Source organism: Rhinoderma darwinii, chromosome 2, assembly GCF_050947455.1.
Source record: "Rhinoderma darwinii isolate aRhiDar2 chromosome 2, aRhiDar2.hap1, whole genome shotgun sequence".
NCBI lineage: Eukaryota > Metazoa > Chordata > Amphibia > Anura > Rhinodermatidae > Rhinoderma > Rhinoderma darwinii.
In genome coordinates this window covers 315149203-315165475 of record NC_134688.1, presented here as the reverse complement: position 1 = coordinate 315165475, position 16273 = coordinate 315149203, and the positions used below count along the sequence as shown (strand labels likewise).

The window sequence follows — 16273 nt, the reverse complement described above, 5'->3', positions numbered from 1 at the left end:
TTAGGTCTTGTAAAAGTTGTGAAAGAGAATGGTCTTTAATTATGGTCAAAACCGGTTTCCTTTTTGGACCTGCAGGTTTCTGCTTCCCAGTTTATATCGGGGTAGTTAAAATCTCCCATAATAATGACTTTATTATGATTTGCTGCCTCATCTATTTGCTTTATAAGCTGATTTTTTGCTCCTTCCATTATACTTGGAGACTTAGAACAACCCCCTATCAGTATTTTATTATTCTTTCTCCCTCGCCTTATTTCCGCCGATAGGGACGCCACATTTCCCTCACAGACATCATGCAGGATGGGTTTTAGGCAGGATTTTACATATGAGCAAACCTCTCGCCCTTTCTTATTAGCGTAGTCATTTCAGAACAGAGAGGGTGATGTTACAAATGGTACAAATTATGAATTGCAACATGTAATGACTAAAGAGGTTAATAGGCGTACTAATGTAAATATGTTACAAAAAGCCACATGGACAAGCCTAGATGCATTGAGCTCCACTAAAAGCCAACTAGTCCGTGTTGCAACACTGACAGCTCCCTTCCCCCCTATACAACTAACTGCTTGTAGAGGCAGAATTTTAACACAATGTACATTCAAAGAGTAAGGGTATGTGTACACGTAGTGACCAAAAACGTCTGAAAATACAGAGCTGTTTTCAAGGGAAAACAGCCCCTGATTTTCAGACGTTTTTTGAGCAACTCGCGTTTTTCGCGCCGTTTTCGCGGCGTTTTTTACGTCCGTTTTTGGAGCTATTTTCATTGGAGTCTATGAGAAAACAGCTCCAAAAACGTCCAAAGAAGTGTCCTGCACTTCTTTTGACGAGGCTGTATTTTTACGCGTCGTCGTTTGACAGCTGTCAAACGACGACGCGTAAATGACAGGTCGTCTGCACAGTACGTCGGCAAACCCATTCAAATGAATGGGCAGATGTTTGCCGACGTATTGTAGCCCTATTTTCAGACGTAAAACGAGGGATAATACGCCTCGCTTACGTCTGAAAATAGGTCGTGTGAACCCAGCCTTAGCATTTGATGTGCTGACATATTGTAACAAAGTATAATATACAGGGGGGTGCATAAGTAGGTATACACAATGGCAGATTATCATAGGGCGTTTTGGGCGGCCATCCGGTGCCCAAGGCTCCCATGGCCGCCCAAGTACAATGTAGTTTTGTCGCGAATACCGGCAGAAACCGCAACGAAATGGCATTGTAAATGTCCTGCAAAAGGACCTTTAGACATAAGGTCACATGACCACATCTCTGAAATTCTTACTACCGTTTAGGGACCTGCTGGTCACATGACCGCAGGTCCATGAGCAGCAGCGAGACTCCACAGAAGACTGAGGTGAGCTGCTATGCAAGTATAAGGGGATGGATATGTTTAAGGGGTCTGTATTTAGGGGGTCTAGTTTGGGGACTGTATTTAGGCGGTCTGGTTTGGGAACGATTTAGGGGGTCTGGTCTGTATTTAGGAGGTTTGGTGTCTATTAGTTTAAGGGGTCTGTATTTAGGGGTCTGAGGTCTGTATCAGTTTAAGGGGTTTAGGGTCTGTATATTTAGGGGTCTGTTAGTTTAAGGGGTCTGTGGTCTGTATTAGTTTGACGTCTGGGGTCTGTATTTAGTGGGTCTGGTCTGTATTAGTTTATGGGGTCTAATTAGGGGTCTGTATTTAGGGGTCTGCTCTGGGGTCCGTATTAGATTAGGGGGTCTGGTCTGGGGTCTGTATTACTTAAGGGAGTCAGGTCTGGGGTCATTAGTGTAGGGGGCCAGGTCTGGGGTCTGTATTAGTTTATGGGGTCTGTATTTAGGGGGCCTGGTCTAGGGTCTGTATTAGTTTAGGAGTGTGTATTTAGGGGGTCTGGTCTAGGGTCTGTATTAGTTTAGGAGTCTTTATTTAGGGGTCTGTATTAGTTTAGGGGGTCTGGTCTGGGGTCTGTATTAAGGGAGTCAGGTCTGGGTCATTATTAGTGTAGGGGGTCAGGTCTGGGGTCTTTATTTAGGGGTCGGGTCTGAGGTCTGTATTTATTTAAGGTGCTTGTTCTGGGGTCTGTATTTGTTTAAGGGGGTCTGGTCTGGGGACTGCAATAGTTTAGAAGGTCTGGGTCTGTATGTATTCTCTGATTTAGTCAGGGGTCCAAATGTATTAGTCTGAGTAAAAGGGGTTGTCCGGGCACATCGACAGGTCATCAGTATAAAAACCGGTACGTGCCCGGACAACCCCTTTAATGTATGGTTCTGGGCCTTAGTGTCTAAATTTGTGTTTCTCCATAGAGGCTGGAAATGGCTGCAGAAGTGATGGGCAAAGATGTCCCATCAGGAGAAGTCGCCATAACGGTCTGCGTCAGATGGAGAAGAAAATAAATAGGCTCCCATCAGAGAAGATGTCACTTGTGAGTCACTGGATCTATAGGGGATCTGTCCCCTCTCCTGACACGTCTGTTGTAGGAAATCCTTGTATGCTACATATCTTTGTGTACCCATGACTAATAGACAAACGTGTTCCCATTGTCAAGAGGATATGACCCTGAACAGTGTGATACTGTTAGCGATGGTTGCAGACGGTCAGTATGTAGAGACACAGCCCTTTGACAAGGAGAATTGTAAACCATTTGTCAATGCTCGCACAAAAAGGTGGTGTTCACTATAGACACAGCAGAGCGGTGGTGGGGAAGGGGGGCCCAAGTTTGTGGAACAGTCCAGGGCCTATAGTCTACTTAATCCGCCACTGGGTATACAGTTTAAATAATAGGTAAATATAATAATGATAATAATAAATAGGTATACAATTTAACCCCTTAAGGACACAACCTGTTTTTGCCTAATGGACCAGGCCACGCTTCTATTGTTTCAAGCGATTCGGAGATTGTTTACTCGTGATATATTGTACTATATTGTTAATTTGGTCGATAGTTTCAGTGTTTATTTGTGTAAAACACCAACATTTTTAGAGAAAGGTGCAAAAATTTGCATTGTTCTAAATTTAAGTGTATCTGCTTGTAAGAAAGATCGTAATACTACACAAAATACTTACTAGTTAACTCCTTAACGCTCCATGACGAATATATATTCGTCACGGAGCAGCGTTACTTAATGCTCCATGACGAAAATATTTGTCATGGCATCAAACTGTCACCGTGTCTTAGTGCACGGTGACAGAGCTGTGGTAACAGCTGTCACAGCACAGACAATGAGAGCAGTCCCGGGTCGGCTAACGCTCTGATTGGTCCGTGAATTTTCATGGACCAATCAGAGAAATGTTGCTCCTTGAAGTACTATTAGGTCATGATGAGCGCATTGTTCGCGCTCCATGACCGAATAGTACCTTGACAGGAGGAACGACCATTCCGGCCCCCCTCCCGGCACATACAGGAACTGTGACAACTGCTGTCTCGTACAGCAGTTGCCGCAGCTCGTTCAGGAGGGAGCCCTTAGAAGTTGCGTTCAATAGCGATCGCGGCTTCTTAGGCTATGTTCACAGAGTTTTTTGCAGGCGGAATTTCTGCCTCAAAATTCCTCTCCCTGCATGCCGATTTTCGCTGAGTTTTTCGCCCGCGGCCATTGACCGCCGCGAAATACGCTTTCTCTGCCTCCCATTGAAGTCAATGGGAGGTCAGAGGCGGAAACGCCCAAAGACAGGGCATGTCGCTTCTTTCTCCCCCGAGGCGGTTTTACTGCTCGCGGGAGAAAACTTCCCCCGCCTCCCATTGAAATCAACGGGAGGCATTTTCGGGCTATTTTTGACGAGTTTTTTGGCACGGTTTCTATGTCAAAAAACTCTGTGTGAACATAGCCTTAGGGGCTAAAAAACCATTGACCCGCAACATGATCGTCGATGGTTGCTATAGCAACTGGAGGCCTAACAATGGCCTCCGGCTATGCCGTCTAAGTCAGGACCCACTACGCTTGCTTCAGTTCTACACTGCACTACGCACGTAGTGAAGTGTATTAGAATAGCGATCAGGGCCTCCTGCCTCCAAGTCCCCTAGTGGGACAAAAATAAAAGTTCATAAGTAAAAAAAAATCCTCCTTTCTCCCTGATCAGTCTATTATTAATAAAAAAAAATAAACTGGTATTGCCACGTCTGTAACGGCTTGAACTACAAAACTATTTTGTTATTTATTCCGAACTGTGAACGCTGTAAAAGAAAACAATAAACCATACCAGAATCACAATTTTTCGGTCACTTCACCTCCCAAAAAATGGAATAAAAAAAGAGATCAAAAAGTCCCATGTACCCAAAAATGGTACTGATAGAAACTACAGTTAGTTACTTTGCTACATTTATATTTGGTCACCACACTACCTCCTATGCCCTCTTATGGGTTGTACTTGCACTCATTTTTCTGAAGGCCTGCTATGGATACAAATCTGTACTCTGTTTATTTGGTAGATACACAGCTTTCTGTCCTGTTTTTAATCTATTGTTCATTGTCCTTTATTATGTATTTCAATAAAGTATTGTTCTATTTTCACGAGTTCAGTTTTGTAGTGGCTTAGAGGGCCCTATGATTTAGAAACCACCCCATTTTAAAAACTGCACCCCTCAAAGTATTCAAAACAGCATATAGAAAGTTTTTTTAACCCTTTAGGTGCTTCACAGGAATTACAGCAAAGTGGAGGTAAAATTTACAAATTTCATTTTTTTTGCAGAAAATTAGTTTTAAGCGATTTTATTCTGTAACCCAGAAGATTTTACCAGAGAAACGCAACTCAGCATTTATTGCCCAGTCCCTGCAATTTTTAGAAATATCCCACATGTTGCCCTAGTGTGGTAAGAGGTGCTGCTTGAAATTTGGTGCAGAAAGGATTAATGACTGGCCTGGTTTTGAATAGGTGGTCATATGTAGTAGGGTCATCACGGGGTGGGCACTGTGCATTATTATTCTAATGCAAAAATTTAAGAATAACTTCAAAGCGTGTCCGGGGCATTGTCATGCAGTAAATTGGGGTGTTTTGCCTGATCTGTGGCTTCTTTACTAGCCCCATAGTCAGAACAAGGCCCCAAAATTTGAGCATTTTCACTGCATCTACTGATACCCCAATGTCCTACCTATGCAGGTACGGATGTAGCCATCTTTAACTTGATTCTGCTAACTTGCTGCAGCGTACTATCACACAACAAAAGCCATTGAAAAGTTCAAGCTATGGGATCTAGCCATTGCACTCAGAGGCTGCAGGGCGCGCACACACACGGAGATGGTGCAAAACCGACAAAAAAAATAAAGACAAAAATTGCTGATCAGTGATTAGCAGCCGAGGGACATACACAGGGAAGGAGGGGTGACTGGAACAGGGACTGGAAAAGGTAAATTTAGGAGTTACTAGTGCTGCTGCTAAAAAAAAAAAAAAAAAAGGAAGCAGCAGCACAGTTGATGACGATGATGACCACAGTGAGTTATCACACAGCAGGATCCAGAAGAGGACGATCGCAGAAGGAAGGTACACCACTAGTACACCAGCTCTGCTCACCATTCCTAACCGGAATGAGGCGGGTAGAGCTGTTGCAGAATGTTCGAAACACCCACCATGGCTGCGATTGTTCGGTCTATGCAGACCATCCAATGGTAGCAATCGAGGGGGGCTGGCACCACCACTACTGCCTCACAAGTACATGGTGCTGTCCTAGATCACACCAATACCCACTGTATCACTATGCAATGTGGCTGAGTGATAGATCAAAGCCACAAAAAGCTGCGATTAGCCGGTCTGAATTGACCGACTAATCGCCGATGTGTATGGTGCGCCACCCCACTGGGCCACGAGTAAAGATGGCCTGCTGTCAGGTACAGCAGCCATCTTTACTCGGTCACCGTGTCTTTAGACACGGTGACCACTTAACGCAATCCAACGTATAGGCACGTTGGAGCTTTAAGTACCTAACGAAAACAACGTACTAGTACGTTGGCTGTCGTTAAGGGGTTACAAGGTATTTTATAAAATAAATAATAAAACAATTAAGTATAATCTCTTATATGCTCAAATTGGCGGCCCTCACTATTTACACATTGTGCCAAAGTGTGCTTGAGTGTAAAAACTAGACTACAGCAAAGTTCTTTATTGGCACTCATTTCTTGGCATGCTTCTTTTATGAACTGAATCCTATTATCAACTGTGCGTGGTTTTCTTAAATATACCTGATCTTTGATTATGCCCCAAAAGAAAAAAATCCATCAGGGTAAAGTCTGGTGATCGTGGTGGCCATTCAACCGGGCCTCGTCTACCTATCCACCTATTGGGTAATAATTTGTCAAGAAAATTACACACCGCTAAAGCATAGTGAGGAGGGCTCCATCTTGCTGAAAATAGAAGTCTTCATTTTCATACTACAACTGCAATTGTAGTATTACATTTTCATGGAACATGTACAGGTCTGAGGTAACTGTTGTATTGTAGAAAATAGGTCCAATTACCTCCTTATATGAAAGAGCCGCCCAAACTGGAACCCCAGGGTGATTCAACTGTCCTTCATTTGTTTCAAGGGGGTTTTCTGTTGAGTAATGAACACAGTTGTGTCTATTAACAGCACCTGAAACTTTTAAGTTGGCTTCATCGGACCAAGTTATTTTTCTAATAATGCCGGCTCCTTGTGTTTCTTCATTCAAAATTGAATCGCAAAATTGTAATTAGACGGTTTGAAAAATCCCCCCCTGTGTACCTACTTATGCACCCCCTGTATTTACATAATTATTTAATTCCAATAAGAAATTAACGCTTGGATTTTTTTTTATGTACTAATAAATGTATACTTTAAATTCCTTTACAGGACCTACAGCTGAAATTAAAATGGTCAAGTGAGAAATGTCTGTCGCCCTAGCCTAAGGCTACATTCACACGACCGTGAAAAATGTCCGTGTGATGGCAGTTTTTTTAACGGCCGTTTTCAGAACACTGAATACCGGCTGTCAAAAAATAGGACAGAATTATAATTATTTAATGACTTGCCAGTACCGTCCTGCTTTAGTAGTTGGAGCGCTTTATTTTTATAATTTATTGCCCCCTTAATGTTTTATTTAAATCGGTTTCATCCTGTTTCTAGTTTGCTTATTCCCATAAGGTACCATATTTTTCGGACTATAAGACACACCTGACTATAAGACGCACCCAGGTTTTAGTCAACAGAAAATAGGAAAAAATTTAATATTTTGCTACTTTTACAAAGAAAAAAACTATTGGTTAAAAAAAAAAAAATTATTTGTCCGGTTTCAGCACATTCTGAGAGCCATAACTTTTATATTTTTTCATTATTTGAGCAATGTGAGGATTTATTTTTTGCGAGACGAGCTGTAGTTTTTATTAGCACCATTTTTTGGTAGATACGATTTTTTTTATCACTTTTTATTTCATTTCTTTTAGCGTTATGGTGACCAAAAAACAAAGATTCTGGGGTTTCAATTTTTTTATTTTTTTTACACCGTTCACATTAAATAATGCTATATTGTAATAGTTCGGGCTTTACGGACGCAGTGATACCGAATAAATAAACAAATATATATATATATATATATATATATATATATATACAGTGAAGGAAATAAGTATTTGATCCCTTGCTGATTTTGTAAGTTTGACCTCTGTCAAAGACATGAACAGTCTAGAATTTTTAGGCTAGGTTAATTTTACCAGTGAGAGATAGATTATATTTAAAAAAAAACAGAAAATCACATAGTCAAAATTATATATATTTATTTGCATTGTGCACAGAGAAATAAGTATTTGATCCCCTACCAACCATTAAGAGTTCAGCCTCCTCCAGAGCAGTTACACGCTCCAAATCAACTTGGTGCCTGCATTAAAGACAGATGTCTTAAGTGGTCACCTGTATAAAAGACTCCTGTCCACAGACTCAATTAATCAGTCTGACTCTAACCTCTACAACATGGGCAAGACCAAAGAGCTTTCTAAGGATGTCAGGGACAAGATTATAGACCTGCACAAGGCTGGAATGGGCTACAAAACCATAAGTAAGACACTGGGTGAGAAGGAGACAACTGTTGGTGCAATAGTAAGAAAATGGAAGACATACAAAATGACTGTCAATCGACATCGATCTGGGGCTCCATGCAAAATCTCACCTCGTTGGGTATCCTTGATCCTGAGGAAGGTGAGAGCTCAGCTGAAAACTACACGGGGGGAACTTGTTAATGATCTCAAGGCAGCTGGGACCACAGTCACCAAGAAAACCATTGGTAACACATTACGCCGTAATGGATTAAAATCCTGCAGTGCCCGCAAGGTCCCCCTGCTCAAGAAGGCACATGTACAGGCCCGTCTGAAGTTTGCAAATGAACATCTGGATGATTCTGAGAGTGATTGGGAGAAGGTGCTGTGGTCAGATGAGACTAAAATTGAGCTCTTTGGCATTAACTCAACTCGCCGTTTTTGGAGGAAGAGAAATGCTGCCTATGATTCAAAGAACACCGTCCCCACTGTCAAGCATGGAGGTGGAAACATTATGTTTTGGGGGTGTTTCTCTGCTAAGGGCACAGGACTACTTCACCGCATCAATGGGAGAATGGATGGAGCCATGTACCATCAAATCCTGAGTGACAACCTCCTTCCCTCCACCAGGACATTAAAAATGGCTCGTGGCTGGGTCTTCCAGCACGACAATGACCCGAAACATACAGCCAAGGCAACAAAGGAGTGGCTCAAAAAGAAGCACATTAAGGTCATGGAGTGGCCTAGCCAGTCTCCAGACCTTAATCTCATCGAAAACTTATGGAGGGAGCTGAAGATCCGAGTTGCCAAGCGACAGCCTCGAAATCTTAATGATTTACAGATCATCTGCAAAGAGGAGTGGGCCAAAATTCCATCTAACATGTGTGCAAACCTTATCATCAACTACAAAAAACGTCTGACTGACGTGCTTGCCAACAAGATGTTTGCCACCAAGTATTAAGTCTTGTTTGCCAAAGGGATCAAATACTTATTTCTCTGTGCACAATGCAAATAAATATATATAATTTTGACAATGTGATTTTCTTTTTTTTTTTTTTTTTATATAATCTATCTCTCACTGGTAAAATTAACCTAGCCTAAAAATTCTAGACTGTTCATGTCTTTGACAGTGGGCAAACTTACAAAATCAGCAAGGGATCAAATACTTATTTCCTTCACTGTATATATTATATATAATTTTTTTTTTTTTACTTTTCATATTTTTTTTACACTGCTGAAAACGTATCTAAACTTTTTTTTTTATGCACATTTTATTGCTTCCCCGAGGGGACTTGAACCAGCGATCATCGCTGCTACAATACACGGATAAGTTACGGAAACAGCGTAACTCGCTGAGCTACGCAATTTCTGTAACTTCCATAGTAGTAAATTGCAGTTACAGAAGCAGCGTAGCATGCTACACTGTTTCCGTAACTACTATTCAGTTTAATGGGAGTTATGGAAACAGCGTAGCTCAGCAAGCTACTCTGTTTCGTAACTCGACCATGTACGCTGTTTTTGTAGCTACTGAGTTCTGGAAACAGTGTAGCTTGTGGTCCTACGCTGTTTGAGTAACTCCCATTCACTTCTACGTGTTACGGAAACAATGTAGCTCAGCGAGCACCTGGCTGTTTCCGTAACTCCCAACCACCTAACCAGGAAGTGGCCGGGAGACAGTGGAGCAGAGTAAGAACAACGGGGGTTTAGGGGCCCCGTTCTAGAAATAGGTGGGGGTCCCAGAGTTGGGACCCAAATCTATCTAACATTTATGACATATACTGTGGATATGTCATAAATGTTCTTCATGGGTAGTCGCTATTGACCGTGGCATTTGACGATTTAAATGGCCAGGAACAGCGCCAGTGCTCCAAACATCATTCCCTTCCCGCTCCATGATGTGTCAGCACATCATAGGTCGGGAATGGGTTAACTAAGAAGCAGTCAGGGGACACGGTGCTGCCGGGTCCCTTGACTGCCGACCAAGATGCAGGGACTTTCTCTATTCGCCAATAACTTTGCAATAAGTTTTAAATCTGCATTAAGGAGGGATATGGTTCTGTAATTAGAGCACAAAGATAAATCTTTACCTTCTATAGGGATAAGTGAAAGGTGAGCATGCGTTATGTTAGGAGAGAGCGGGTGACTTCGTAGAGAAAGGTTCGCCAACGACAATAGTCTAGGAAGCAGTATGTCTTTGAACGAAGAATAATAAATAAGAGGTAGGCCATCTGGAACAGGACACTTACCAGAGGGAGATGGTCTTAGAGCAGTGTCCAGTTCTATCATAGTAAATGGTCGAGTAAGCTCCTCACTTTGTAAGGGGGATATCAGCGGAAGTGACAAGGAGTCTAAAAATTTAGAGATAATTGAAGATCTATCAGCTGCTAAGGAAGAGGAGCCAATGTCTGCTTAATTATATAAATCTTTATAATAGGAACGGAATTGTTCAGCAATAGTTAGATGAGTAAAGATAATTTCCTTTTGCATCCTTCAACATGTGTATGTAATTAAGGCCTCATGCACACTTCCATCACCGTTTTATCGGCCGTTTTTGATGGATCCGTGTGCACTCCGTTTCCGTTATACACGGACGTTGTGCTTCCGTTTTTCCCTTTAAAAAACGGAAGGTAAACTTCATTTGAACCTGTCATGTCCCAGGAAACTCCCATAGAAAGGTTACAAGAAGTTTTTGGTGCGGTTTTCTGCAGCTTTCAGAGCATAGAAAACAGTTTGAGATTACTCTGCTTGGCTTACTTTGTTTTTTTTTGTTTTTTTTTGGAGTGAAATGTGTGCATTTTCTTACTTATTTTGTGACGCTGGGCACTAGTTCCCTGCTGCCATCTGTGCGTTAAAAGCCCCATGGCAGTTTATAGCAGTCGTGGTAGCATTCTGCCCGCGTACCCCACAGTTCTGGGTGATCATGCGCCAATGCAATGAGTCTCTCCACATCCATTTTCAGGAATGAATGTGTACTGTAGTCTGAACTTCGGCTCACCCAGCTGTTGCTATGGCAACGGATCCCTCAAAACGGACGGCACACGGAAGCCTTCCGTGTGCCATCCATTTTTTTGACTGACCCATTGACTTCTATGGGCCACACGGTCACTGAATCACTGACCAAAGTAAAACATGCTCTACTTTTGACGGAACGGAACAACGGATCTTTTTAAATAACTGAAGTGTGCATGGGCCCATTGAAATGAATGGGTTCAGGGTGCCATCAGTGACAAAAACGGATCGCACCCCGAAGGAAAAGACTGAAGTGGGCATGAAGCCTAAGAGTTTGTCTTCGTTTAAATCTTTTGGACATAAATGTTATGCTCATGGCAATAAAGCTTCAAAATTCATGCCGAGAGTGCATAAGATATCTTGCGGAGAATACATTAAGCTTATTTAACAATGGAGTTTTTAACCACTTCCTGACCAGGAGATTTACCCCCCTTCCTGACCAGGCCCATTTTGAAGTTTTAGATATGTGCCAATTTAAAAGCAAATTGGTGTTTATTATTTTTCCAACCTACATGTATTTGGTCTTGTTTTTTTCAGAACATATTGGGCTTCCATATTGTGTAAAAAAATGATAGATATATCTTACTTTTTTTTTTTTTAAATATGGAAGGAAAAATTGAAAAAATGTGAATGTGTGATTATAGGTGATTGTTGTGTGATTTTACATCTGGTGCATGCCACTGGGTAAACACACCTGAATACATATTTGGCATATGTGGTAATAAACTGCTGATTGGAGCCACAGCAGGACTCAGAAGGGAAGGAGCGCCATTTGGATTTTTGAGCACAGATTTTGCTGGATTGGTTTTCTGTGCCATGTTGCGTTTGCAACGCCCTGGAGGGAACAAAATAGGGGTAACCCCCAAAGTTATCCCATTTTGAAAACACTCCTCAAGGAATTTTCTAGGGATATATTGAGCATTTAGACCCCACGGGTCTTTTGCAGAATTTATTAGAATTAGGCCGCGAAAATGAATATCACAATTTTTTCCCACTAAAATGTTGAATTTTCTCATTTTCACAAGGGATAAAGGAGAAAAAAAAAACAACCAATTTTTGTAGAGCAATTTCTCCAGCGTATGGAAATACCCCACATGGGGTCATACATTTTTTTTTCATTAGAAATGAATTAACCCTTTCAGGACTGATCCATTTTTTGCTTTCTTATTTTCGTTTTTCACTCCCCACGTTCTTAGAGCCATAACTTTTTTCTTTTTCCGTCAATACAGTGGTGTGAGGACTTATTTCTTGTGGGAGAAGCTGTAGTTTCTATTGACACCATTTAAAGTGCCATAAAATGTACTGGGAAACTGAAAAAAATATATTTGCAGGCTGATAAAGGAAAAAAATCAGATTCTACTTTTTGGGGTTTTCGTTTTTACAGCTTTCGCCGTGCGGTAAAAACAAAAACTTTACTTTATTTTGCGGCTCAATACAATTATGGTGATACCAAATTTATATAGTTTTTTTTTATATTATACTACTTTTACAAAGAAAAATCTATTTGTTAAAATAAAAATTGTTTTGTTTCACCACATTCTGAGAGCCGTAACTTTTTTATTTTTCGGTTGATTGAGCAGTGGGAGGTCGTATTTTTTGCGGGACGAGCTGTAGTTTTTATTGGTACCATTTTTTGGTACATAAAAAATGATCCAAAAGTTGTACTTCATTTTTTTTTTTGAGAGCTAAAGTGACAAAAAAACAAAACAAAAACAGCAATTTTGCCGGTTTCAATTATTTACGTTTTTTACGGTGTTCACCGTGCGAGTTAAATAATGGTATATTGTAATAGTTTGGCCTTTTACGGACGTAGCGATACCAATTTTGTTTCTTTTTTTACATTACTTTAGAAGAAAAATGGGAAAAGGTTTTTTTTTTTTTTTTTTTTAACGTTAAACTTTTTTCTTTCTCACTACTAATAACTACACATTTTATTAGTCCCCTTAGGGGAACTTGAACCAGCTATCATTGGATCGCTGGTACAATATACTGCAATACTAATGTATTGCAGTATGTTATTTTTACAGGCTTCTGTAACCGCACGATCGCTGTTCCTGTTCCGTTAGTCCTGGGTGTCAGCTGTAATACACAGCTGACACCCGCTCCATACATCACCCCCCACACCACGACGTGTGAATATTGCAATTTTCCACTGATATACCATTTTAGTGCATAATATGTCGTGCCCAGTTTGTGCCACTGAAGACAAATACCTCATAAACGTTAAGCGGGTTCTCTCGGGTATGGCGATGCCATATATGTGGGCGCAAACTGCTGTTTGGGTACGTTGCAGGGCTCAGAAGGGAGGGACGCTATTTTGCTTTTGGAGCGCAGATTTTGCTTGGTAGATTTTCTGTTTGGGGTTTTGCTGGTATTTCAGTTTATAATGTGGGGGGCATATGTAATCTGTGCGGAGTACATCAGGGCATAATAAGAGGGTATAATAATGGGGTAAATAATGATTCACAGATGTGTGGCCTGTGTCGCACTGATAAATGGCACCTGATCTTATCCGATTTTGGAACACTCTGCACATTTTGCATCGCCATATTCTGAGAGCCAGAACTTTTTTATTTTTTCACCACCAGAGCCGTGTGAGGGCTTATTTGTTGTGGGACCATCTGTACTTTTCATTGGTACCATTTTGGGATACATGCGATTTTTTTGATCACTTTTTATCCCATTTTTTTGCAAGCCTGGTGACCAAAAACAAGCAATTCAGACAATGTTTTTTAGTTTTTTTAGTTTATTTCTTTCAGCGTTCAACGTGTGCTATAAATGACAGTTTTACTTTATTTTGCGGGTCGGAATGATTACGGCGATACCATATGTATATAGGTTTTTTAATGTTTTGCAGCGTTTGCGCAATAAAAGTCAGCATATTCTGAGAGCCGTAACTTTTATTTTTTAGTCAAAAAAGCTGTGTAAGGGCTTGTTTTTTGCGGGACGGGTTGTAGTTTTCGGGTACATGTGACTTTTTGATCACTTTTTATTCTCCCTTTTGGGAGGGGTAGTGACCAAAAAATAGCGATTCTGGTGTCGTTTTTTTTATTGACTTTTTCTGTTCATCGTGCGGGAAAAACAACATTATAATTTTATAGTTTGGGTCGTTACGAACGCGGTGATACCAAATGTGTACTTTTTTTAATGTGTTAATTTTTTTTCCTATAATGAAAGTCTTATTATAGGAAAAAAAGCATTTTTTGTTTATATAACTTATAACTTATTTTTACACTGTTTTTAAAACATTTTTATTACTTTTTTTTTTACTTGTCCCACTAGGGGACTACGAGACTTGCAGCTTTGATCGCTGCTAGAGTACATTACACTACCGACGTAGTATAATGTGTTCTAACTGTCATTGTGACGTGACAGCCACACTGACAAGAAGCATCAGAGAACCGGCCGGAGGCTGCTCCTCCGAGGCATCCGTACATGGCAACCCGGAGACTATTGTCTGGCCTCCGATTGCCACGACAAGCATCGGCAGCCCCCACAATCACTTAGTGGGGGCTGCCGATGTGCTTCAAACCCCTTAAATGTGGAGAACGCAATCTGTCGCCGCATTTATGGGGTTAATTGCCGAAATCAGCAACGATGGTCTGCTGACCGGAAAGACTTGAGTGCCAGCTGTCGGGGACAGCTGACCTCCCGGTTCCCGGACACTGTCCGTTAAGACAGTGTGCGCCGGGAACTACTCCGCAACTGTACGTACTTATGCGGGAAGCAAGCCCTCTGTAGGACATACAGTTGCGGCGCAGCGCGTGAAGAGGTTAAAGAGGACCTGTCACGTCCTTTAACATGCACAACAAGCTGGATAGCTTACCAGCCACTGCAGTGCTGAGTGCAGCGCTGGTTTTATTTACCTGCTAACTGCCTATGTTCCCCTGCAATCGGCCCATTAGTTAAGTAGCCTAAAAAAAAACAACTCTTCAAAATCGCTTCAGACAAGTGTGTAACTCTGAAACCCCAGCATGTAATATGAAAAACCAAAAATTAAAATCGCTAGCAAAACGCTTGTCTGGAGTTTTTCAAGCTACTCCATGCATTACTATGGACAGAGATTTAACACAGCGACATCAATTAGATTTTTGTTAGATTAATATTCTGTGTGTAGCCATAGCCTAATGCAGTAATATGGACAACGATTTTTCGCTCACTATAGGAAAAAAACCTAGGTCTAGCCCCTGCCTTTGTTTAAAAAAATAAAATTAAAAAAATACTACATATTGAAATCGGTGTTTTTTTTTGTTGTCAGAGGTTTGTCGTTTGCTTATAGAAGTTGGAGGACCAGAAAAAAATAAAAAAAAAAACAATTCAAGGGGGGTGTAATTTCTTCTTCCCATAACTATTCAGTTATGCACTGCTCTCTTCTCTGCAGAGCCGATTGCCCCTTCATGCATGAGTATTGACTCACTTGCAGACCAATTACATTTTGACTTGCATTCAAAAGGGGTTTTCCCATTAGAGACATTTAGGACATATCCACAGGATACATCATAAATGTCAGATAGATGATCCCACCTCTGGGACCCACACCTATCCCTAGAACGGGGCCCCCTAAACCCTGTTCTACTGCTCGGTGTTGTGGCTGAAGCGTGTGATTCCCAACAATGAATTACGGAAATAGCCATTCACTACTATGGTGGGACCCGCATCTATCTGACATTTATGACATATTAGGAGGAGATGTCAAATGTCCCTTACGGGGAAATCCCTTTAATCATTCATTATTTGAAATGTTCCTGCGAACATAACGCATTTCACATACAGTTTGTACTTACAGCTATTGTTGATCCATTTTTTCCAACTCCTCCTGTAAAGATAACTCTGAAGTAATTGACAGATGAAAATATGGTGCCTGCGACAGTGCAGAAGGCAGGAACAAGTTTCACTTGCACATTTAGTACAGGAACCTTTAACACAAAAAAACAAAAAGGCAGAGTAAGCAACACGGATCTTATACGAGGGAATATTATGTTCAACATTTATAAGCTCCAGACAAGATTTATTGCATGCATAAGGCTTTGTTCACATTTGCATTGGAGGCTCCATCACAGATTCCAGCTGCTTTGATAGCACCAGCACCTTTGCACCAAAGCAACGGACATTATAATAGAACCAAATGGACCACATTAGACATCAATGGGGCCGCTAGGCGCTGGTGGTATAGGTCGTACGTTAAGTTATAAACAGAAACCATGAAGCAGATGTGAACAGAGCCTAAGTAGATGCAAAGTATACTTGGTGATTCTTTCCATCTTGTACAAAATGAACAAACTGACCACAAAATTTACTAATAAAACGTTGGGTAATGTGAAA

General features: G+C 41.1%; 1 protein-coding gene across 2 annotated transcripts in view; it reads right to left on the bottom strand.

Moving 5' to 3' along the window:
* Positions 1-16273, bottom strand: part of CEPT1 (choline/ethanolamine phosphotransferase 1) — a 198338-nt gene that overhangs the window by 35514 nt on the left and 146551 nt on the right. For both annotated transcript variants that reach the window (XM_075853544.1, XM_075853545.1), the window contains exon 6: positions 15736-15867. In XM_075853544.1, the coding sequence (XP_075709659.1) occupies positions 15736-15867 (132 nt within the window). The remainder of the gene's footprint in view (positions 1-15735; positions 15868-16273) is intronic.